The 26,027-nt window shown below is 36.7% G+C and overlaps 1 protein-coding gene across 7 annotated transcripts in view; it reads right to left on the bottom strand.

Annotated features, from left to right (window-relative positions):
* Lrba (LPS responsive beige-like anchor protein) overlaps nt 1-26,027 on the bottom strand; it is a 615,537-nt gene that overhangs the window by 10,399 nt on the left and 579,111 nt on the right. For all 7 annotated transcript variants that reach the window (XM_074041265.1, XM_074041269.1, XM_074041267.1 and 4 more), the window contains 3 exons: nt 20,669-20,824; nt 15,005-15,172; nt 539-640 (listed from right to left, as the gene is read on the bottom strand). In XM_074041265.1, the coding sequence (XP_073897366.1) occupies nt 539-640; nt 15,005-15,172; nt 20,669-20,824 (426 nt within the window). The remainder of the gene's footprint in view (nt 1-538; nt 641-15,004; nt 15,173-20,668; nt 20,825-26,027) is intronic.

The following is a 26,027-nucleotide window of genomic DNA, read 5'->3' on the forward strand; positions in this document are numbered from 1 at the left end:
CCCTGTGGATCCTGAGTGCCTCCAACACAAACTAGCTCAAGTCTCTTTCCACTCCATTCAGTGACACTCTAGCTCCCTCCTTCTTAGTCTGAAGATTTGGAAGTTAACACAGACAGGATCAGGATTATCATTCAGGTGTGAGATGGAACCCAACCACTCAGAGGCTGAAAGAATAAACAAATACACAAAGATGTTTCTGTTCCTGCCTCACAGAAGGGAGAAAATTCACGAGGTATTGTTTGTAAACATCTTAAAACTCTTTAGAGCAGTGCTGTGAAGTGACTTTCCACAGTGATGGAATGTTCTGGTCTGTGCTGTGCAAGATAAAAGCCCCTAGTCATGAATACTGAGCTTCCGAGCATCCTGAATTTTGTACTGTATTTCATTTTAGTTAATTTATACTTAAATTGCCTCATGTGCCTGATGGCTACTATAGCCAACAGAAATTTCACAGAAAAGGAATCTACTTCACCTGCCGAAGCTTGTTATTAGAAGACAGCAAGAAAGGCACACACTTTACAAATCTGCTGCACTTTACCTAGGGAGCCACTTAACACCAGGCCCAGCTCAGCACAGATGGCAGCACACGTGATCTCGCAGTCATGCCCTGTTAGAATGGCCCGGGGAGTGGTGGTCTCACCTTTAGGGAAAAAAACACAGAAAAGACAAATCAAGTTCATTAAGATTACATAACAACATACCAATTCCTGTCATACCAAAACCTTTAATTTATACTTTAAGAATTTGTTCAAAAAGCCTATTTTAGGACTAGATCCAAACTTATATGATACAGCTTGATTTTTGAGGTTCACATATTGCTGAATTTCATGAATCCTTATGTGATTATCCAATCACATAATCAATGAGGTTGAAAGGTCAGAGTTACAGATGATCAAACCTGCATTCTAAGATTCCTTGGCTACTTCCCAAATATTTGTACCTTCCAACAGTCTCTCTTTTGAATACCTATTATCTTTACTATGCTTATACATTTTTCTGATAAAGAAATCTCAGAGTGTATTTCCCCATGCCTCATTCACAGAACAGAGGAAAAAACTAAACCTCACATGTAATTCTACTAATGGTGACTGAAAATTAGGGAAATAGGGAGGGAGAAGAAAGCACAGAGAAGGAATATCCCAATAATGGGAGATGTTTCCAAACATTTGTACAGTTAGAAAGAACAAGTCATTCTGCATCTTTGCCCCAAACTAAAAAGAAAACTGTGGTTGGCTGGTGAGGAGTCCAGTCCATGTGGCCCCAGCCTAGGTAAGTAACACAATCATGGGCTTGAATTGTGGCCTGACTCATGCCAAGGCTCACAGATGAACTGGTTTCATATTTAGCCTGAAGAACACTATTTTGAGACAAAACTTGTCCTCTATGTTTATAGTCTGCAAAGACAAAGACACAAAGACCTTTATAAATAGAACTAAAGAGCAGAATTCTGTTTCCATTCTTAGATTCCCAATTTGAACTGGTCTTACCGCATTCTATTACTGATACTGTGTAATCTACAAGATGCAAATGGGCTCAAAAAGTAGGCGCTACTACCAGCTATGGAAAAGAATACTTGGCTATCCTTAGAGCATTCACCCACTCTGAGGAAACAGTTTTCATAGGTCAGGAGAACCCACCAAAAACCTACTGCATTGAGAAAGGCAAATGCTACTGTCACAAAACTAATGTGGCCTCCAAAGCAGGGGTCAAGCAGTGGGTTCTTTCAAATTTCATGCCATGTATGTGCATATGCCTGTTTTACTAGGTGGCATGTGGGTGGGGGTGGGGGTAACAACAGGTTTAATTGAAGACACAGAGATCTATGACCAAAAAAGATGAGAGGCCTCTGCTATGAAGAACCTTCCTGTGCTTCCAGCCCTACCTCACCTGAAGCCAGTGATGAATTCAGGTTCTGCATTACACATAATAGTTACAGCCTATGTTTTCAAGTATAAAATATACAGCTGTGTCCTCAGAGTCTGTTATTCAGGTCCTTCTGGATGAAGTTTCAGCCATACCAAACTTTGTGCCGCAATGTATGTGGAATGCTAGCAGTGCTCTGTGTGGCTGAATGCTGGGGCTGGTGGACATGCTGAGTGATGGACGGAGACCTCAAAGGACAACACATTGAAAGGCTGGTGACAAGTGGGCAAGGGGCTTTGGTTTACTTTGATTTCAAGTTTAAAAACTTCTTTGGAGTGGCATACCCACCAGTTTACTTAACATTTTCCAAACCAAAAAGAGTATGTCATAGGGCAATTTTTTTCTTGAAAAGTCCACAAATTTAGAAAAAAAAACTTAAGGAAAGAAGCAAATAATGCAAGCCAATCTGAGCTACTTAACTTTCTGTTAAACATACTCTTTGCCATCAGATTCAGAAATAAATATGCTGTGTTTGAAAAATGAACAACACTTTAGCCCAGATTCATGTTCTTCCCCTTTCCCATGAAATTCTAAATTCCACAAAGACACCATACACTATTATTCTTGAATTGCTGTCTAAATTATATTGGTTGGCAACTTTCCAATAATTAAAATCATTATGATCTAAGGAAAACAGTTTTGGTGTGATGCTCCTTTTTTGTTTTCATAAGTAACCATTTTCATGGGGAGTAGGATTTCTTTTTTACCTTGAATTGTCTTGGAATTCCTCAATGGAAGGTGAAGGTTTGAAGGAAAACTGATGGCAAATGAAAGCAATTTACATAAAAGCCAAAGTAAATAAAGGACAGAGGGACCATGGTGACCCAGCAGATATCCTCAAATGCTTTTTGTTTTCTAGATTTAAGAATATCTGCTCAGAAGCACAGTGGAAGAAGGGAGAAGATTGCTGTTAATTGCGTTTCCTTAATGTAAAAAAGTTGAAATACTGAGAGTCTGAGGAATATGAAATCAGACTTCAGGAAGTCTTACTTAAGGAAGACTTACTTAAGAGTAAGCATTCTCTCTTGCAAACTCATTAAGATTTTTTTACAAGTATGCTTTACTCACAAAGCACAAGTTTCTAAGAATCCAAAATATGCCAAATCATTTTTACCCCATAAATCAGAAGACACACATACATATAGAATCACTTCAAAACTGAAAAAAGGTTTTTCTTTTTCCAGGGCCTGATTGCTAAATAAGGAACTGTTCAGTGCTAGGAGTTTGGCTTCAAAGTGTGGCAAATATTTCCTAATCCAGGAAGCAGGTTAGACGGTTGGGGGGGGGTTGGGAAGGAGAGAGGGAGAGAGAGAGACAGAGGGAAAGAGGGGAGGGAGAGAAGGAGGAGGAGGAGGAGGAGGAGAATTCTTTTAAGGGAAGCTGCGTCCAGTCTGGCTTATAGGATGAACTGTGAGCTCCCTTTATTATCTGCTGTACAGATCAAGCATTCTTCACATTTTCTCCTTATCAAAAAATTATGTTGGAAATAAAGACCTGTTGGATTTTTATAAATTCCAATAAACCAAGAGCTTTAAATACTGAAATTTCACTACCGCCAATCTAATTCTATGATGTTGGGTTTAAATCAAACAGGAATAAACTACTTAAGCTCAATGGACATTTTGGGAAGCACTTAGAATGAAATGAAGGGGAGAAGAAAAAATGGGAGGCAGAACACAGGCTTTCCAGGGGGCTCATAGAACCTTTTCATTTCTCTGTAGTTACACTGCTACACATCATACCGAATCATGGCAGAGTCCAGTGACAACATCGCACAGAAAGGAAAGGCACAACCCCTCCACCTTTCCATGTGGAAAGCCATGTACTGGATCTCTAGCAGCCCTCCCCACCACTTGTCAGTTTCTACAGAGCATGCCCAGGTTATTTTTTTTGATACAATCCTGCAATATTAACGGACACAATCTTTACCTTTGCTTTCTGAGATAGCAGGATCTCCCAAAGCCTAGATCATAAAGCAGAACAGATTCCCTTAAGAACCTTTTAAAGTCTAACTGCTTGAAAAATCGTCATGGCTTTCAATAATGCTGAGAAAAAATTTTCTTGCTGCTAGTTTAAGAAGCTACACTTCAAACTTCTTAAAGAAAAATAAAAGGAGAAAAAGGACAGACTTCTAGGGCTGCTTTGAAAAGCTTGAGTAATTACTTCAAAGGAAAGGGGTCTTTGTCCAGAGAGCAGGTTTATGACTACTGATGCAAATCCAACCCAAAGGCTGAAAAGGAGACTCGGTGCATCTTTATGGATGGCCTTAGAGGAAGATGAACAAGTCAAATGAGATTAAAGATAGTGCAAAGCCTGCCGTGAATACCGGGACAGGCACCAGTTTTTACAGATGTGTTTTTCTTGGTACCTACTACCACATACATCAGTACTAACTTATACTCTATTATAATAACTCAACTTGTATTTAAACAGCACAAGAGCTCCATAATATCCTCTTAGCATTTATACTGGACCTATGTCTTAAAATATTAACAATTATTTTAACACCATTAGAAAGAGTAGCAAATGTTTTTCATCAGATGTGTTTCTTTGGCGCCATCATGATATTAAATGTTTCTCTATCAAATGGATCTGAACCACTTAAAACTTTATACCTAAAAGTAGAGAGATGGAAACAGTAACTCCTCTAGTATCCTGTTCATAAATATCTAAATGAGAAAAATATTTCTTAAGGTCTACTGTCATTAAGGCAAGTGGAATTAATAATCTAGGTATAAACACCCAGGACATGTATTTCTGGTAAACTTTTGGTTACTTTTTAAAAAACTGCATTAAGTTCTTGATATTTTGGGCATCATCTCTTTAGTCTTAAGAAAAATGAAATCACTTTCAAGTACACTGTAGAGTTCTGATTAGCAACTTAAACATATTAGCAGAGTGAATCCCTGTAATTCATTCACCGTTTTCTTCAATAACATCTGTTATAAAATAAAGTGGATTCAACATTTCCTTTTTCTTAGTCTAATAAAAAATAAAACAATTTTTCCAATTAATACTTAGTTTAGGTGACTCGTGGGCCATAAAATAACACATGCCAACATGTTTGCTCTTTCCTTCACTCTTTCATTTACTTAATAACATTTATTGATATGGTAGGTATTATGTACAATGCATTGTACAAAATAAGGACTGGAATAAAATATGGTCTTTTATTTGGAAATGACTTGATTTTAAATAGTCATTGGTGTCTGGGGGTGCAGCTCAGTGGTAGAGCAGTTGCCTGCATAAGCCTAGAATTCAATCCCCAGCAGAGCAACAAAACAAACAAAAACTCCAGAATTAAATGCTTTTGGATTAGGCTTTGTCAATTTTACTATAAACCTGCAATTTATAAGCATCTATTATTGTAAAGGTTAAAAACCACCATACTGAAATCCAAACTACCATTATAACTGCTTTGTTAAGCAAAATCATTATTTATCATTAAGTCCTTAAATAAGAACAACCAATATAAACTTCCACATTACTAAAGTCTAGTGTATCTGAAGAAAGGTAAAACATGGGGGAAGGGGGGGAGAAATGACCCAAACATTGTATGCATATATAAATAAAATAAAAATTAAAAAAAAAAAAGAAAGGTAAAACATACTGTGAAACTTGACTTTGTTCAAAGGAATTCAATAGAAGTCATTTTGAAATTAGATATATTTATTTGTTAGAAAAAAACTAAATACATAGTGAACTTCTTAAGTACATAAAGATTAAAAACATCAAAAAAAAAAAAAAGCTGGATACAATCAAGATATGGCAGTCATTTCCTAAAGACAGGCATTTCTGTTTTCACGTGCCTTTTGTTCCGTTTTAATCACAGTTGATCACAAAATGCTCATGTGAAAACTGAACACTAAGCTTTCTCATGTAGCTCACCATAATGGTAAATCAGATAGGAAATGGCTTTGCTGAAGAGGAAATGGGACCAGCCACTAAATGCTTCTTAAACCTTTCCATCAACTTCCTAATTTTTCAGGAGGAATTACACCACATTTTAATTAAGCAAAGAGAAACTATTTGAAATTTGTTCTATTCATTCTGTCTCTACCAACCCTTTCCCTTCTCCTCCCCTTCATTCATCAAGGGGATTTTTGGTGAAAATATGTTAATGTGATTAGATACACAGACACAGATGACATGGCATAGCTGCATGTAGGGTGTGACAAGCATCACACGGGAAATTTTGGTAGCTTTCTCTTATAAATAATATCAGTAATGCACAACAAGATAATGTTGATATAAAAATCAACTACCAGTTCTTGGTTTATAACACTTCTCCTGTCTCTCTATGATCCTCTAAGGCCTTAAAAAGTGAGCCTGTGTGAATATGTGCCTACAATTCTACGTGTGGTAATATTTAAAAAATACAAAATCCTGGAGATTAGGGGTGTAGCTCAGTGGTAGAGTGCACTCTTATCATAAGCAAGGCCTGGGTTCCATGCCTAGCACACGGGAAAAAAAAAAAAAAGTTAAGGAAAAGAAAATACAGCCAAGTCTTATCATGACATATACTGTCATAAGAACTCAGTTTAACAAAATTATCTTTTTATGTTCTTTGCAAATACCGAGTGCTTTACTGATAGGATGACATCCAATTCTCTACAGCTGATATTCCAATTAAATGCAGAAATACTGCAGCGCAGTTTAGTGGCTAACAAGGGGCCTCTGGGACTGTCGCTCAGTGGGCGAGCACATGGTCACCATGTATGAAGGCCTGCTGTCCAACCCCAGCACCTCAAACGAAAAATAGGGGAGGCGGGGCTCTGTCATAGATGAGATGAGCCTGAACCCAGACTCTAGAGACTGCCACTAGGCTAGAGCACCTGGGTAGGTCCCATTGTTCTAGTAAGGAGACTTAGGACCTTTAGGACCCAGGGTGGAAAGGAAAGCCTACCCATAAGACAAGGGGTAAGCAGTAGCAGTTGTCACACAGGGAGAGGATTGTTTTAATATGTAAAGTGCTTTGGAGGGGATCTGACCAAGTCCAGAGCACCCATTAAGGATCATCCAGCAGCAGCAAAATAGTGCTTTCTTCACCTTGTTATAAAAACTCTTTTCAATCAAAATATAATTTCTGATCCTAAGCTGTGTAAATGCCAATTAGGGATGAATGTTGTCATTTTTGCTTTTTGTCAAGGAGAAAGTAACAGCTTAATTTCTAGAAGTTATCCTTTGATCTCTCCTACTCTCCTGTCTTAGGCTCTTCAGCCTTCCCTGCAAATCCACAGAAACTCTAGTGTGCTACTAACATCTACCAGCCTGGAGACGAAGAGCAGGGAAGGTGGTGTCTTACAGCAATCGGGTGCATTTCCCCATTTAACATCTCATTATCGAAGCACACGTGCTTACTATAAAATAGATAACTTAATGAATTATGAACAGAATGAAAAATTGCTTCTAAGTTCTACTAGCTACACGTAAACATTTGTCTGGGTATCATTCCAGGATTTTTTTTTTGCATAAATATACATAGAATACAAGTGTATACACATATAGGCACAGTAAGTCAGGTATTTCACATGTGGGTTGGTGGTCTCTCACACTTAGCAATACAGACAGCATATCCCTGAATGCCAGTATTCCAGCCATGTAGCACCTTTGCTGATGGCAGCATAGAGCACCATTATGTGCGCACATCATCTTCCACCTAAGTAAGGTGCTTCTTTCCCACTTCCTTGATATGTTTCATTTGTTGGATCTCCATAGCAGAGATGGTCTTAGGCTCTAATTCATCTAAATATAGGTAGCATAAACATCACATAATACTACCTACAAAAAAGACTACAGATAGGTAAGTAGATGGTGGAGATGAAATTGTGTTCACATTTGTTGATATGCAACCTTAAGAGTATGAATTTTGGCTGAGTCTGTGGCTCATACCTGTAATCCCAGCTACTTGGCAGGTATAGATCAGAAGGGATGGAGGTTTGAGGCTAACCTGGACCTGGAACAAAAAAAATGGCATGGTGGCACCTGCTTGTCATCCCAGCTATGTGGAGATGTAAGTAAGAGGGTTATGGCCCAGACCAGCCAGCAAAAGTGAGATCCTACCAGAAAAATAAATAAAGCAAAAAAAGGACTGGGGCATATCTCAGGTGGCACAGTGCCTGCCTAACAAAGGCAAGGCCTTGAGTTCAAACCCCAGTGCTGCCCCTCTAAAAAACAAAAAACAAAAGAGAAGTTTTATGACTATATATTAAAAATTATAATTTTGAAATGTTTATCCTAACTACCAAAATCATTTGAGACTCTTGGTAATAGGTCTTCCTTAACATTTTAAAGGGTTCTTTGCTTAACATACATAAGATACTCACTTGAGCCATGCCTCCCCCCAAGGAGTTTTCACATATTTAGCTATTAAAAACATCTTGACCTTACTCAGTCCAAGGAAATAAAGCAATCGATCTTCTCAGCTGTGGAAAGTTATAGCCTGAAAGAATAAAAACTAAAAAGCTCAATAGTCATATAGCCTTAAGCCATGTAAGCAAGAAGGAATTTTAGGGAATTCTTTTCCTATCTAAAAACACTTCAAATCCAAAGAGTGAAATCTGAGCAAACCTACTTGAATGTGGGAAAATTACTTCAAAAACTTAGCGGGTAAATGATATACTTAACTAGGTAATGGCAGAGAGCCTGTCTGGCAAGTGCAAGAACCCGAGTTCAAACCTCAGAACTGCCAAAACAAAAAAACGATAAAATGAGCTGGGCATAGTGGCACACATCAGCAATCCTAGCTACTTGAGAGGCAGAGGCAGGAGGATTGCCAGTCCTTCTGGTCCAGCCCCAGCAAGGTTAGCGAGACCCTTTCTGAAAAAGCAAATACAAAACAAAAGAACTGGAGGCATGGCTGAAGTGGCAGAGCTTGCCTAGCAAGGTCTGGGCTCAATCCTTAGTACCTCAAAAAAAGAAAAATGAAATAAAACGAATTTTTAAAATTTGTTAATTACACTTTTAAACTTCTGTTCTGTGATGCCATATAAGTGTGCACAACATATGAAATCTGGAGTAACGAGGAGAAATGGGAGAACTGCTGCTTTGTAAAAGAAATCATCAGAAACATACTTGGATTCCATACAGAAACAGTTTTCTTTTCACACAGTTTCGGGAGTACCTAGAGTGCAATATCAGGCACACATGCACCAAGCTGTCCTTTAATTTCTCTAGTGAAACGAACTTTGGAAGATGGTAAAGACAGTCTAACATACTGTTCCAGTGGTCTCAACTGAACGTAATCCTAGAGGTTCTACAGTAATGTCTCACACTCACATTCATCTGCACATACACGCACACTCACACACGCACAGACACACATAGTCATGCTATCTTCTAACAGCACACAAACGCTACTTTTAGATTTAAATAAGGAGGAGGGACATAGAGCTTGCAGTTTCAGAGTATTTTCAGCCTTTCGATTAAATGAAAGAAGACACACACACATATATACACACGCACACACAGATTTTCAGACAGCTTATATACTGACACTCAGTTGACTAGAGGGAATGTGTTCTTCAGTTTTTTCCAGCAATTGTTTGAAGTTAAAATTCCTATCTGAGCATAAAGTATTAGACAACTTGTTCAGCAGGGCACTACTGAAGTCAGCATATAAAGACACTCGGCTTTAGTTCAAGGGCATAAATCAGCAGCTCTGTCCTCATATTCAAATGGCTAAGCCCATGGGCTGAATGGTATAGTCATTTTTCTCTGCAACCAAACAAGGTAAATAAATGTGATATATTGGTACATCATCCCACCACTCTGCATATGGTGCACATTAAGGTTGTATTCATTTGCCATATGAATATAATTCCTTTTACCACATCTACTATTAGTTACAAGCAGTAAATACAGAGTTGTTTTGCTGGAGCAGGAGGGCCTGCATTACATCAGGAGCACGAGGCCTCCTGGACCTTCTGGAGAGTTTCATAAGACATACTTTTAATGTCACCTGAACCTGAACACTGCCAATGCTGCTTCAAGCCCCTACTTAATGAATTCTTCAAGGAAAAAGGAACAACACAGGGTAGTCTTAGGGCACTGCAGTCGACCAAAAGCAGGGCCAGAATGGAAGCTCTGGTGAGATACAAGCAAGAAGTCCTTGACAAGGAATCAGTCAGGAGTCATAGTCCAGATGTGAAAAGGCCATTTGTTTCAAGCATTGCTTTCATATTCAAAATCTAGTGAATATAAGGAACCTAAATTTACAATGCCATGGAAACAATTTCCCTATCTGTAGCTTACTGAAGCCTTGCTACCAATCAGAGTTTATTTCATGACGAATTGTGCTGCTTTGTTTTTACAGGCATACATTGTGCTTACTTTTTTCCTTTAAATACAGCTATTGTAAAGTTTCAAACCCAGGCTGGGGTGGGGGTGGCAAAAGAAGAAATAAAGTACTATCTTTTTAGAAACTAACATGGTTCAACACAAATGCACAGATCTTGGCATTTGTGACCCATAAATAATATATAACAGGCAAGTAAAACAAAGTACACCTGTGTTACACAGAACTGATTTCCACTTTTCCCGACATAAGTCTCCAAATGCATCCAGCAGATGGTGCTCTTGGCCACCTACTTATAGAGCAATACTGTTTGTATTACAATCACCTATATTTTGGCAAGACAAAGAGTAAAGATTTATCAGTAGTTTCAGTAAAATATATTAGGTTTTATGATGAAAAGAACATAATTCCTAAATATGTGCATGAAATATACATATGCATAAGCATATGTGCAGAGGCCACCAGTAAATAATTCACACCTGGACATATTATGATACTACTTTTCTTACAGACTTGATGAGTAGTCTATGTATCTACCAGTGGTATTTATAGTCATATGGCAAGATCATTCTAAATTCATTAAAAAAAATTTAGAATGCCTTAAAGTTAGAATTCATTTTTAATTATAGCAGGAATGTCTCATTAGGGTGGTCTAGTAAAATTAACAACAGTAGAATTTACGGTAATGACTTAAGTGATTGATGAGAGTGCAACAGAATGAAGTTTTAGACAGAGAAAAAGCAGGGCTGCTATGACATATACAGTACTTTACAAAACAGCTCTGTGGTCTGTTAGTGCTGGCCTTATGGTTAATAAAACCTTCTTTCTAATTAACGGTGCTGAAATATTCTTAAAGAACAGAATCTTGTTATTATGGAAAAAACTTGTTTTTTTTTTCAATAGACGCCATTCTCATAAAGGAGAAAGCTGACATAGATTAGCATGTCTGATTGCAAAGAGAAAAAAAAAGTGCCACCTTTCAATCAAATCAAAACCAGAATGCAAGAATGGAAAACTACTTTACCAAAATGCCACACACACAAAGCAACACAACACCCTCCAAGTCACAGCCATTTGCCCCTGAAGCTAATCACTGTGGCTTTGAAAAGATTGCTCCATACCTAAAAGTGCCTCAAAAGTGTCTTGTTTTTAAAATCCGAGATTATGGTTTATTAATAGAATACGAAATAGTGAATGAACAAAGCTATGATGTACATTTTCATCCTGTTTATCTAAGTAGGATCAGGTCAGAGTTTGAAGTATTTGATAGCAACTGAATGTCCCAGGGCAGCACATTTTCTCCAAAATTCGGAAACAGGCAGTCTGGACAGCATTGCTCCAAAGGAAAGACAAGTATCTCTAGCAAAGCCACTTTGTTCACAAATTTAGTCTAAAGCACAAAGAGAGGCGTTATGAGTCCGGGAGAAAACATCTTTTGGTGAAATATTCTGTTCATTTTATAAAAGACGTCTACAAGAAAATGAATCCTCTTTTAAGCTTCCTGCTCACTGGGAAGGCTGCATCCTACCGCAGCCAACCATCACAAGACAATAGAGTGCAGGATGAAACCTATCTGGTAGATGGAAAACAATGTAGGCAGGTTTCATCAAACAGCTGAGTCTTTTTCAAAGCCCCAAATTATACTATTTCTAGGTTTTATCCTCTTTGAAATAGCTTGATTTTGTCCAAGTAATATTCATGTTAATATCGGATAACATGATTTTTTTTTTTACAAAGTTATATAGCTATAACTTCCATATAGCACCAATGTCAGGTTTGGAGTAAATGGTATGTGACCCTTACTTATGACCCTAGCAAGTAAAATGACTACCTAGTCTCATTTTTTTTAATAAAAAAAAAAGAAACTAAAATAGCTGAATGAGACCTGTAAAATCCAGAAAAAGCAGTATCTGAGTTTTTCTTTTTCATTTACTTATTTTCCCTTCAAGAAAGAAAAGAAGTCTAAAATCAAAAACTGAAAGTGGAAGCACTCCAGGCCATGCTGCAGTTAGATGTACTGACAAGCCTGGCCTCTTTTTCAGTCACTCCTGTTGCCTCTAAGAGATACAAATCAGGAATGCGACAACCTGAAAGCCCCGAACAGGAGGCCGATTCCAGTGCGGCATCTTGGAACAACCAGCAAGCAGAGGCTTAGGAAATCCAACCAGCTTGCGGCATGTTTAACAGTTTACACACAGTAAAAACACTGTTGCCGTTGTTTGTCATTTGCCTTCAAAAAGTAGACGGGCTTTTTCATTCCTGTGTTCTAATGTGTGCAAATTCACACAATATGAAAACGCACCTATTTGTCTTTTGCACAGATTCATCCTTCAAAGCTAAGGCAAAATTAAATTGGGACATCAGATGTTATAAAAAAGCCAGAAAGGACGAGGTTTACTTTGAGGAAGGTAATTTAATTGAGTCAAGATACATTACCATTTTCTAAAATTTGTATTAGATGTGCTGTAGTGTGATTTTATTTTCCTCTCTTCATTACCAGCATTACTAGGAGTTCATGTCCACTGTACTACAGACAATGAAAGAGTGCTGACGAAGTACTTTATGAAAAACAGAACATTATAATATGTCCTCTAATGGCAACAAGATGGTGTTTGTGTGGTGATTTATTTGCTCCGAGCATCCTGTGCTCCTGATAACACCTTAAGCCAGTTACTGTTGTGTCTTGCATTTTCCAGACAAGAGAAAAGGGCAGCAGCAAAGCTGAACTTAGGTTTTTCTTTTATCACAGACACGGGATTTGGTCATTTCTGGATTCATTTTTTTTGAAGGACATGTATGTAAAACCATCTCTAGGGCAATCTGCAAGGTACTTAAATATATAAACATATATGTAACATATATATACACACACACAAATCGTTTTATCTGTATAGATAGATATAAAATATTTATTTTTGGGAAAACTGAAAATTTCTAATTTTTAAAACATAAATTTCTGAACTGAAACAGCACTTGCATGCAAATATAGCTAATAAGTTTTACGCTATTTCTCACAATACACATTAGTAATGACTATGTGTAACATATAGAATATGATTAAGTCAAATCACATTTGACTTAAAGACTCAAATAGCTGTTTTTCTGTATGTTTAGTGTTCAGATTGTTATACATGCATGAAACAACTTTCATTATTTTAACAAGAATAAGCTCTTCCTAAGCATTCTGAGATAAATAACAAAATGGTAGATTTATTATCAATGTCAAATCTAGGTTTTTCTGAGAAAATTAAGTGAATCTTGTAATTGGATTTAAAGAAACAGGAAAAAAGAAATTGAAATTAGTCAATTTCAAACTAGGAGGGCAGAAAGGAAGAAGAGCCCCAATGTCGGCGCCCATAATGCAAAAAACCTGCAGAACCTTCCAAATAATATGAAAACAAAATTCCTGAAATTTAGATCTTTAAGTATTTTATTGTAATATACGAAAAATGGAGATCTGTGTATAATGTGTGAAATACACGTGAACACTCTCCCATGACCACACAATGCAATCTGATCTGCTCGCAGACTGGATCACCCATAGCATTATAACCTTTAAAGTATTTTTTTCAAATTCATTCATGTAGGGCATTGTCCCTGTTTTGATTAAAGTAAGAAATATATATTGGAAGTTAGCTAAGTAAAAACTGTGTTTACTTAACAAAGTCTACATGTACATACGAAGAAACAGCTTTGAAAACTGCTTTGCATATATTTCTTTTAAAATTGACTAGCATTTGACTAAATTTTTAAACAAAGGTTTCACTTTTATACAAATATTCACTTTTGCACAGCTTTGAGAAGTCAATCCAAACTCTGAAGGACTGAAACATATTCATACCATTTTATAATTTGGGGCTTAGTCCCAGAAGTGAGCACCACAGTATCCAGGTAAAGTAACTGGAAACAACATAACCCTTTCTTACCCAAGTGCACTGACACTTGCTTTGAATTTAGAAACTGTAAATATTTAAGAGCAGTTAAAACGCTCTACCTTACGCAGTAAAACTCTAAAGCCATTCTTGCAAGAACACGTCACTGTTGTCATAATCATTTTAATTAAATTCTCATTTTTCAGGTGATCCCTTTAATTGTTTCTTCCTACTTCTTAATGTGTTTTTCTAAAGCCATTTCTTTTCTGCAGCTGTGTGTGATTGGTTTTAATGGTAGCTGCTTCCTTTTTTGCCTTCTGTGAATTACAATTTTAAATGGTTACACATTTTTTGTTTTATTGCCTTCAGCACAGTTTCATAAAGATGTTTAAGGCTGTTGGTGAACATTTTCATTTCCCACCTGAAAAACCAAGAGCCAATTTGAATATTCCATATTGGCCTTTTATGACCTGTTTTATCTTTTAATATGTAAATGAAAGCATAATTTTATAAAGACTGGTAGATTTCTATGAAATTGTAATTTTTATTTTGCTCTTTTAAAATATGATTTCAATAAACAAGATAATATGTGATTGCTCTTTTATATTTTATTGTTCATGAATAAAACACCTCCATTTTATTTGGTGACAGTCATTTCCAATGAAGAACCAGCATTTTGGAACATAAGAATAATCCATACATGAAAAATGAGATTCTGTGTGTTGATTTTGATTATCAATGACCAAAAAATGTTTTAATAATGGGGCTATCTAGATCTTTCTTAACTTATAACAAAGAAATTAAAAACTCTTGATAACTCAGTTTCATTCTCACCATAAAGAAACAGCAACTTCCCTTGAAAATGTTAGTCTACATCACTTATAAAGGTTCATTTAAAATAAGTTGTACTTACTTCCTGGGTTGTCTCCAATCCCACTGTTCTTTCCATTCCAGTACCATAGCAGAAGGGTTGCATCACGTGACCCTGAGAGAATGTAGCAATTTCCCCCAATATATGACTCAGAGCGAGTGAGGCAAGTGACGACATCCCAATGGCCAAACACCACTTGCATCAATTTTCCTGAAAAATAAAACACATTTCTAGTGAACACATAACTTGTAAGACAAGGATGTCATATTAACTCAAATTCTGATAATTCAGTTTTTATAATGATTTGGTTTAACCCAAAGTTTTCTTTGAATATTAACAATAATAACAAAAAAAAATGAATAGTGATACCATTTTGAAAGTCGTATGTTAAAACTATTTCAACAAATGAGGACCAAGACACCATATTCTTATAAATGGCCACTATAAATTACAAATGAATCATGTTTACTGGGTAAAGTCGGCCCAGGAGAACACTTACTGGAACCTTTTTAACACTTTCTTGAGTTACAAGTAACTCAAGAAAAAGTAAAAGTACTTTTATAATTCAGATTTCACTAATACAGCCCTGTCTCCAAATTAGTAAGGACTTAATGTATTTCTTCTTCTTTTTTAAAGTCACTTTGGAGAAAGCATCTGCTTTTTCAAACCAGGATTAAATGGACTAACTTTTGGTGAAACAACTAATTTATTGTGATTGCAATTTGAGCCAAGTCAATCTTCCTTTGTTTTAATTGTCTGAATGATGAAAATTCCTTTGGGGGTGAATGCAAGATTACAGCAGTTCAATGGCAATGACCGGGTACAGTGGAGAGGAGCCCAGTCAACTTAGTACATATCCAGGGCTTTGAACACAGGAAGGGGTCCATATAGAGGTGTCAGAAAACATGAAAAGTCCTTGCTTTGCAGAATCTCTGCTTAACCAGAGACTGTGCTTGTAATTCACAGGAACCTGTCTAAAGAATTAAATATCTGCAGATCTCTTCTGTGCCAACTTCACAGTTTCTACTTAACAGTCTCCTTTGAAATGTCTACTGAATCTACAAAGGGTATCACTGAATGTCTACCTTCAATACTAAGCGTGGCTTTAAAAAAATAAGTGTTTCAGTAAGAAATCCAAATGTTAAAGAAATTTAAAAAGAAACATAATGTGCTAAAAAGCTTCTGTGTTTCACTTGGAATACATGATAAATAATTCAAAAGCTACGGTCTCAATTAATCATTCGCATCTAAGTGTTTAACTTTTCAAGATAATAATAAATATAACTAAGAAGGTATTTACATTAAAGTTTTTTAAATCCTTGATTCTAATAGACTCAAGACTTATTATTGTAAAGGCTACAAATTTAGAAATACAATACTGACATACTTTATCTACGTTAGGTGAAAACTCAAATACATCTTTCCCCTCATGAGTGGCAGTCTTGCAGAACTAACTACTAGTAACTTTAAAATCATATTTATTTCTATCTCAAATTGTAAAATTAGGGTTGGAGGTGTGGTTCAAGTACTAGAGTGGCTGGCACAAGCATAAAGCCCTGAATTCAAACTGAAGTACCACTGAAAGAAAAGAAAAAAAAATTGCAAAATTAATAAAGTACACTTTTTTCTCCTGTGATTAAAGAATAGCAAAGACTTTAGTGAAGGTAGCTTGTGTTAGCTGCTAAATGCTCACTTTTTAATTTCTTCAGCCTTTTAAATTGACACCAAAACATTTCACTTAGAGAATTAGGTTATATTAATAAAGAATATGTTAAGAAGAATTCAACTTTTATATTTCTAAAAAAAAGAAAAAGTCAACAGAACAAATTAAATATGAAAAATAATTTTTCCTTCAATCCAAGTGAAGAACATTGGTGGCTAAGTGGGTGTGGCTGGATTGCAGGCCCTGCATGGGTAACAATGAGGTAGCTGGGTGTGCTCTTAATAATTAGAGACCTGCCAGTTAAATCAGTGTTTTTTGTTTTTTTGGTCTTTTCTTTTTTAGTGTTGGAATCAAACTCTGGGCCTCATGCATGCTAGGCAAGCACTCTATCTACCACTGAGCTACATTCCTGCCCCCAAATCAGTATGTTTCAACTACTGAAAGAAACTCATTATATCCTGTTGGGATCATGTTTTGATCACAGAGAATGGACAGTAACTTCTGCTGTTACTAAACTGGTAAACTACAGGAGTGACCTGAATGGATTATTTCGGAATGAGTTTATATCAGATTTGCAACCCAGAAACTCACTATGTTGCAGGGAGAGGATGAGGAAAAGAAGTACCATCAACTAGGAGACCGAGGTAGATGGAGCCAAGGACATCCAGGAGTTCCTGCACCTGGAGGCTTGCAAAGGGCAGCTGTTCACTGGGAAACTTACACCTATGGGACATGGTGGAAAGACTTTCCCGAGGAGAGTGGGATGTATCACACAGAGAGGCAGAATTTTCCAAGATTCCCATGTTAGTTTTCCGTATTTTATCACTGCTTTGTCTCTCTAGGCAGAGTGAGTGAGCAAAATGGACACTCAGGGGCTATAGTTCAACTTAAATTTCCAACCCCAGAAGTTATCGAAATTCTGAAGTCAACAATTATTTATTCAGCACCTACCAAACGCCAAACACCAGGATTTCTTACATGCACACAGCATGAACATACATGGACACTGCCCTCAGAGCATTCTCTGTACTGTCCAGTGCAGAAGATGTCCAGGAGCAAAGGGCATGAACAGATACACAATTCCAAATGGTGACAAGTATTCCAGGAACAGAACAAGACAGGATCAATGAAAATAACAAGGTACGCATGTCAAGAAAGATCTAAATGAGAGCAAGACTTATAAATAGTTACACCCAAAGGGTTTTATATTTTAATATGGATTAACTTTATGCTCTACAATTTATACTTTGGGCTCAACCCTGGAGAACATTATTTTGGGGTTACTTTTCCATGCTCTGGCAGCCTTCCTCAGCAATCCTTGCTATTGCTATGAGGTTAAGGCTCACTGCTAAATAAATCACAATATACAAACACCTGCTGCTCCTTTTGGTAAATGATTTTCTGATAATCTCATAAAGTGTTCCTCAACCTTTACTTTTCGTTTCCTTTAATACCAGTCCACCTCTCCACACACTAATATCAAATATTACCACAAGCACTAGAATATCCCTTTTTTGACAGAACAAATTTTCTAGTTAATGTTTTATTTGACAGCTTGTGCTACAAATAAAAAAAAAAATTCCAGCTCAGGACTCTACACCACTGAATCTAAAATGTGGCCTGAAAATAATTCCGACTGCCGGGGGAAGGTTTTATTGTTGCCTCTGCTATTCTGGTTGTGCCCCGAAAACATGATTTATGTTGCAAGAATTTCCTGTTACAACCCACATTTCCCCTCCCCCCTGCCAATCTAATAAGAGAAGGAATTTTTTTTTTGGTTTGTGTGCTAAAATATAATTGAATTCAACACTTGTGAGAGCTTAGCTATTACATATTACTGATCATATAATTTTGTCCCTTGCTTCTCCCCCAAACTTAAGAAAAAATAGTTAAATTTCCTATTGTCATAAAAGCATAAACCCATATTTACCCTAACTAAAATTATTTTTTTAAAAATCCAGCATCTGAGTTTGTGTATAAGACATTAAGAATAGTGGTAGGCCTATCATTTGAGATTTCTTTTTTTTCTTCTTCCTTTTTCTGACAGGCATATATATTTTTACTTTATAAGCTAAGTTAGTCCCACTAAAATAAAGTTTAAAATAATGCTACTCCTTATGAAAATGTTTTACACAGACAGACAGATAAATGTATTTTTAAAAAACAGCATAGCACGTTTCTGGAAGAGAACGTTTATTGAGCGTACTGTAACACAGCAGGCCTACTAGGAACTTAGTGTTACAGATGTCAGTGGTTTCTAAATTAACCAGGGACTGGTGACACCTGTGTGAATCAGCGTGCCATAATCCCACAGAATGCTATACTGGATGTCAGAAAGGCCAAGTCTGTCACCATTTGCTACATAAGTTTCAACAGAGTACTTAAGTCTCTAAATAGCAGTTTCATCATCTGAAAAATGGGAATGTCCTTGTAAGTATTATTGTCTGTGAGCATGAAACAGTATCATGTGTGTGAAAGAATTTTGTAAATTCTAAAAAAGTTTAGGTAACAGAAATTATTTTAATTATTAATACTATATTCAATACCTTTAAGGGAAAACAGTAAGAAATGTCAAGAAATTGAAAAAAGCCTCAACTGTGAAAATCAAAGACTGATACAATTTATCAGTCTTTGATTTTGATTTATGATTCTGCTTATCTGATGTTCTAGAAAAGGCAACACTAGAGATGCGTGGTTGCCAGGGTTTGAAGGCATGAGCAGAAGGTGACTTCTAGTCATGGGGGAGTCACGAAGCTGTTCTGCACCTTCACTGGGAAATGGTTACAAAGCTAATAGAACTGTAAGCCAAAAAGAATAAATTTTACTGTGTAAATTTAAAAATAACTTTTAAAATGTGTGAACAGACAATATGCAATCTAAAAGAATATCTAAGAAAATCCTGTGGGAGGATGTGACAAGTTTAATCTGAAAGTCTGTGCAAAAAGAGAGGACAACTTGGGGTCAGATTATGCTTAGGTTGTGGTTACCAGAATAGTGAAAAGCATAAATTTGAATGTGATGATCAAATCAGAGAAAACTCATTATAATAAGAAAACTATTTTAGGAAAACATGGGTTCTCACTGCAGTTTTAATAATTCTTTAAGAATGTTACTAGAATTTTAGGCTCAATAATAATTTCCTATACTTCAGCATCTAGAAAAGTCTAATTACTCAGAATGCTTGAATGATCACATACTCTTTCAAGGACCCAAAGAATAAAGATGAAAATTATTTAAAAAGTAGATCACCAATTCCATAAAACATCCCCAGGGCTCAAAACAAAACCCTACTTTCACAGTATATTTTGATTAGTTATAATGAATTAACATCCAATTTTAATTACTTTAAATATTCAACTACATATTTACTGTACCTTTTTTTTAATCCTCTAATAGGATAAAATGCTTTGAATGCTTTAAAGAGACTCTATTAAATTTCTCAATGTTTTCCAATTTCCTATATATAAAAAGTTTAAACATTCACTGGATATTCTGTAATATGGAGTTGAGCCTGGTTTGTCTTGTAGGAAGATGCATGCAAATCCATATATAGACAAAGTTATATTTTAACAAGAGCTCCTGTCACACATAAAGTCAGTAGACAGCTACTTTTCTTTATGATGGTATGGTTTTCAGCAAGATTCTATGCAGAACTGGGTGGAGGCAAGGTATCTTTGTACTTAATGAGTCTTCCCAGTAAGGAAAGTGGAAAATATACCTATTTGTGCACTTGCCTTAAGATTATGCATATACAAATGTTTATGAAGGCTTTGCTTTCAGACGAATCTCTTATTCTGTAAGCATGTGCTTGAGAGACAAACCTACTATCAGGACATGCCTTTTAAAAACAAGCTAAAACTAACTTAATAGTGGACTATTGAGTAGATTAACTTCTTGGAAGGGGAAACCCGTATCCTCTTATTCTTATTTTATGATTTCAAAATTCTCTAACTTTTGGAGGAAAGAAGTGAGAAAACATTTTAAACCTCTCAAGGCTTCTAAGTCATAAACTTTGGCTCACTGCTGAAGAAAATAAGAATTACCTGTGTCTGTGGCATACACTCGGAAACTCTTATCCCAGAAGCCACAAACAAGGATGTAGCGGTTGTCTGAGGTGAGAACAAAGCACTGTGAGTGGACGTGGATGCTCTGGTCCAGAAGGTCAGTAATCTGCCTCCTGTGTGCTCCTGTATTGCTGGCTGTGAGAATAGAGGGAAAGAAAAATAAATCCCTACCAAACACACATGGGCAAAGAAGTCCTACAGTTTGTCATGCCGAGGTTGGAGCTGAGGGAAGACAGCAGACACATTCTAAAATAAGAATACTTGACCTTTAAGTATAATAATATTTGAAAAACCAAACAGGAACATATATGCAGTTGCTGGAAGAATGTAGGTGGTTAAATTCAATATCCCAGTAAATTTTTTTTTTTTTGCTTAAAGGAAAAAAATAATAACATACTACAGTTTAAAAACAGCATACAATTTACAGAACATGCTTGCTTAGCTCTTAGGCAGGACTAAACTAGATTACAGCCTCTAGATCGCATCACAGTTAGGTTTGTGTTTCAGACAATCTCATTAAGTCCATTGTCATGAGAATGGATTCATGTTGTGACAATCTATTACCTTAACATTTTGTCACAAGGAAGAGATATTAGGATTTAAATGTCATATATTTGAAATATACCAGCATCTTGTACCACTTTGGCTTTAAGGGTCTTTAGTTTGACTAGATGGGAACTCTCATTTCCCCTGTTTACAGCTGCACTTGCATGTAAGGAAAGGCTAAAGTGACTACTTATTAAAGATTCTGGTAATTGAAAAAGTCAAAGCGCAGCACATAGCCACTTTCTTACTCCTTATTTAAGCAATGAAATAAGACAGGCTGTCGGTGGGTTCCAAGTGGTACAGAGCACCTGAGACAGGGTTTGTCACAAGGCATGCAGTCAGACACACAGTGACACCAAGCACATGGAAGTACACCACTGTCAGACAAGGAATTTTCATGGAGATGCCTTTTTTGGTATCAGGAGGCCATGTAAACAGAAAGCTTTGTTTCTAATGATACAAGGAGGTTTTTGTTTGTTTTTTTTTTTTACCATCAACTTTCCATTCATAACTGCAAGTGAAACCTGACTGTACCAGAAATCAAAACAGAGAAAACAATAGACACCTGCACACCCATGTTTACTGCAGTGCTTTTCACAATAGCCAAGTTATGGAAATAGCCAAGATGCCCCACTAGTGATGAATGAATTAAGAAAATGTGGTACTTATACACAATGGAATTTTACTCAGTCATGAAGAAGAATGAAATCTTATCATTTGCAAGTAAATGGATGGAACTGGAGAACATTATTGTAAGCAAAGTCAGCCAGGCTCAAACAGCCAAAAATTTTATGTTCTCCCTCATATGTGGACTTTAGATCTAAAAAAATACTGTAATACTATTAGACATGGGTCACACGCTAAGGAGAGGACACATACAGGAGGAATAGGGAAAGGCAGGAAACCCAAAACTTGAAAGTGTTTGATGTCCCCACTGCAGAGGATCTAATATAGTAATCTTAAAATGACAGAGATCACTATGGGAAAGTGTCCAGGAAATAGTGAAGACGTCAGGTAGAGATGAATCAATTTGGGTTGTAATACACATGTGCACGAAAGCAATGCTAGGAATCTCTCTGTATAGCTATCCTTATTTCAACTAGCAAAAATGCTATGTCTTTCTTATTATTGCTTATGTCTTCTCTTCAACAAAACTGGAGAAGAGGGCAGAACAGGTTCTGCCTGGAAGCGAGGGGGGTGGGGGGCAGGGAGGAGAAATGGCCCAAACAATGTATGCACATATGAATAAATGAATTTTAAAAAAAACCAGAGAAAACAAATTTCTGTATCCAATTATTAAGCTCTTTTCTCATACATTTCAATTTTTTGAAAAAATGTGAATTAATGTAAAAATTAAAATAGGTACCTATATTGTGTAAGGAGTTTAATAGAAGGCTCAGAAAGCAAAACAGAAAAAAAAAAAGTTTCAAAATACTCTCCAGTACTGTTTTGGGAACTGCCAGGGTGGCAAGAGCACTGAGAACCTTGTCCTCATGGAACACACAGCACAGCACACATGTGTATGCAAAGCAATCCTGCAGATGTCTGCTCATGTCTGTTGACACAACTTAGCCATTTAAGATCAGGAGGTAAGTTTGATAACATGCTTTTGAGGGATTAATGGGCTAGAAAGTCATAGCAGTAGTAAAATGAGCAGAACTCTAGATTGGGGGTTACCTTTTCCTCTCCTTTCATACAAAGGAAGTTGCCAGCTGCTGGCAGATGAGAACAGTGCTGATGGGCACAGCAGTGTCCTGCAGCAGTGAAGCTGGGTGGTACATCTGTTTAGGCAATCCATCTATCTACCTCTGTATCTGTGAATTATCCATCCATTTCACATCAGCCTTTTTACTAGTGTCTTGTTTCAGTCAGTGAGCTTTCTTTTCTAACACATTTTTATTAGTATATTATAGTTAAATGGGGTATTATTGTTGACATTTCCATATATACTCATACTGTACCCTGGTTACTAGGGACCTTCTTGAGATTCAGTACTGAAAGTATTTTTATTCAATGAAAGTTAGGGCTACTTAACTAGATAAGCAGTTTTTAAACTTAGGCATGCATACCCCTGGGATAAAAGACTTCCCAAGGGTGCACAGGCACAGATGGCTTTAAGGAATCAACTTCTAATTCCTCAGCTTTCATAGATTCTCTTGCCTGAACAACTGATTTTCCTGAGAACTCTCCTCTGAGTTTTCCTTTCTTGTCTCCCCTTTCATATGCCCTTCTAACACCAGATAAAAGACTAGTACATTTCCCTTCCATGCAGAGACCTTACTATGGTGCTTTACCCCAAGGAATAAAAATCTTGGGAGTTAAATACAGAGACCATTCAAAATACTGATGTGATACTGAAAAGCGGATGCCTAGGTATTGTGTCATGTTGTAGGTCAGATGGCTTTCAATAAAATGGAAGGAGGATCTAGTCACACTGTCAATTAATAGATCACTGGAATTAAGTTTCAATGACACATTGCTAAAAAGACAGGTAACTTAATAGACCACAACATAATTTTTTTTTCTTTATGGCAGTAGTGGTGTTTGAACTCACTTCAGACTATGTTCCTCCTATCTATGCCTTCCAAGTAGCTGGAATGATAGCCTCCAGATCTCCCCATTGTGAATAGCTAGGATTGTAGGTGTGAGCCATCATGTCTGGCCCTAAAATAATTCTTTGGCCTTTATTTATCTGCTTATCTACTTATGTATGTATGTATCTATCTATCTATTTATTTATTTCTGCAGCACTGGGATTTGAACTTGGCCTTCCACTTGCTAGACAGGCACTCTACCACTTGTGCCTCTCTGCCAAGCCTAAGAATAATTCTTAATAATAGATCACTATACACATTATGCCACAGAATCACAAAGAGTTCAAAGATTTGTGTGGCATTGTTTTTTTTTTTTCATTTTTCTTTTATTATTCATATGTGCATACAAGGCTTGGTTCATTTCTCCCCCCTGCCCCCACCCCCCCCTTACCACCCACTCCACCCCCTCCCGCTCCCCCCCTCAATACCCAGCAGAAACTATTTTGCCCTTATTTCTAATTTTGTTGTAGAGAGAGTATAAGCAATAATAGGAAGGAACAAGGGTTTTTGCTGGTTGAGATAAGGATAGCTATACAGGGCATTGACTCACATTAATTTCCTGTGCGTGGGTGTTACCTTCTAGGTTAATTCTTTTTGATCTAACCTTTTCTCTAGTTCCTGGTCCCCTTTTCCTATTGGCCTCAGTTGCTTTAAGGTATCTGCTTTAGTTTCTCTGCATTAAGGGCAACAAATGCTAGCTAGTTTTTTAGGTGTCTTACCTATCCTCACCCCTCCCTTGTGTGTTAAAACTCTTTCCTTTCCCATCTATTTTCTTATATGAGTGATAGTCCTCAGAGTTTTCATCTGTAATATGGATAGATCTGTGGATAAATCTTGTCTCACTTGGCAACAAATGATGTTTATCCATGAATACATGAGTTAATTGGGGGAGAACACTGCATTTATCTAATTAAAGATGCAGTCTAATAAATTCTTGCTTTTTATGTTTAATAAATGTTTATTAAATTTTATTGCAGGGCTAGGGTATGGCTCAGTGGTAGCAGAACGTATACTGAGCTCACTCCAAGTCCTGAGTTGATTCCCAGCACCATATTTAAAAACATTATAACCATAAGTTTACTCAATGCCAATTAAAATTTATAAAACTTTCCATATATACTTTTTATTGCTAAAAGTATAATAATCAAATTAAAAAAGTTAAAATTACATGGGGGAAGGAAAATGAAAATGTAAATTCAAGATGAAAGAGGAGTAAGGTGAAATTTCCAATTATTAAGGGCTTTTATATACATTTTTAAAAGAGAAAATTTTAAGTATGAATCACTAATATTTACAGGTTCTAAATATGATTTAGACTATTTAAAATGTTCTAAACTATGCAGAAATTGTAACGATTTATCCTGTCATGAAGAGTTTTTGGTGTCAACTTTAAAAGGAATGAGAAGTGACATGGCTTTAAAAAGTTTCTTTATGAGGAAGGGCACCTGATGATCAGTAACCTGGGATTGGGGTGGGGAGCAATGGCCTGAAGGCCCACCCTGCCCCATGCCTGGTTTTGCATATAAAGTTTTATTGGAAAGCAGCCACATTCATTTGCTTATATACTGTATGATGTGGCTAGGTTAGATTGTTGTTTGAAATACTTGTTTTCTGACTTTCACTGAGAACCTTTGGCCACACTTGGCCTAAAGGGCTGCAGAACTCATTTAGTCAGGCTTATTCTAAAGGAGACTCATTGCCATGTGTTAAAGCAGAGGATAATCCTAAATTCAGACTCAGCAAATGAGGGATTTTTTGTTTTGTTTTTTGGTGGGACTGGGGTTTGAACTCAGGGTTTTGCCACTTGCAAAGCAGGCTGTCTACCACTTGAGCCACACCTCCAGACCATTTTCCTCTGGTTATTTTGAAGATGGGGTCTTGTGAACTATTTGCTGAGGTTGGCCTTGAACCACGATCCTCCCAATCTCAACTTTCCATGTTAGCTAGGATTACAGGCATGAGCCACCAGCGTCGTGCTAGCAAATGAGTTTTATTATTAACTGACCTTTAAAACTACACAACTGAGCATTTATTATTTTTTTTAACATCTGGCAAATTGCATCTATTCAAAACAAAATGAGATTTAGCTACCAGAGTAGTAGTCATCAGGGAAATGATAAAAGAACTGGTTTTTAACCAGTTAGTTCTCTACTGAGAAAAAGGTTTTAAAAACAAAAAAGGTAATATATGTGTAGGGA

The sequence above is a fragment of the Castor canadensis genome, chromosome 9, assembly GCF_047511655.1.
Source record: "Castor canadensis chromosome 9, mCasCan1.hap1v2, whole genome shotgun sequence".
Lineage (NCBI taxonomy): Eukaryota > Metazoa > Chordata > Mammalia > Rodentia > Castoridae > Castor > Castor canadensis.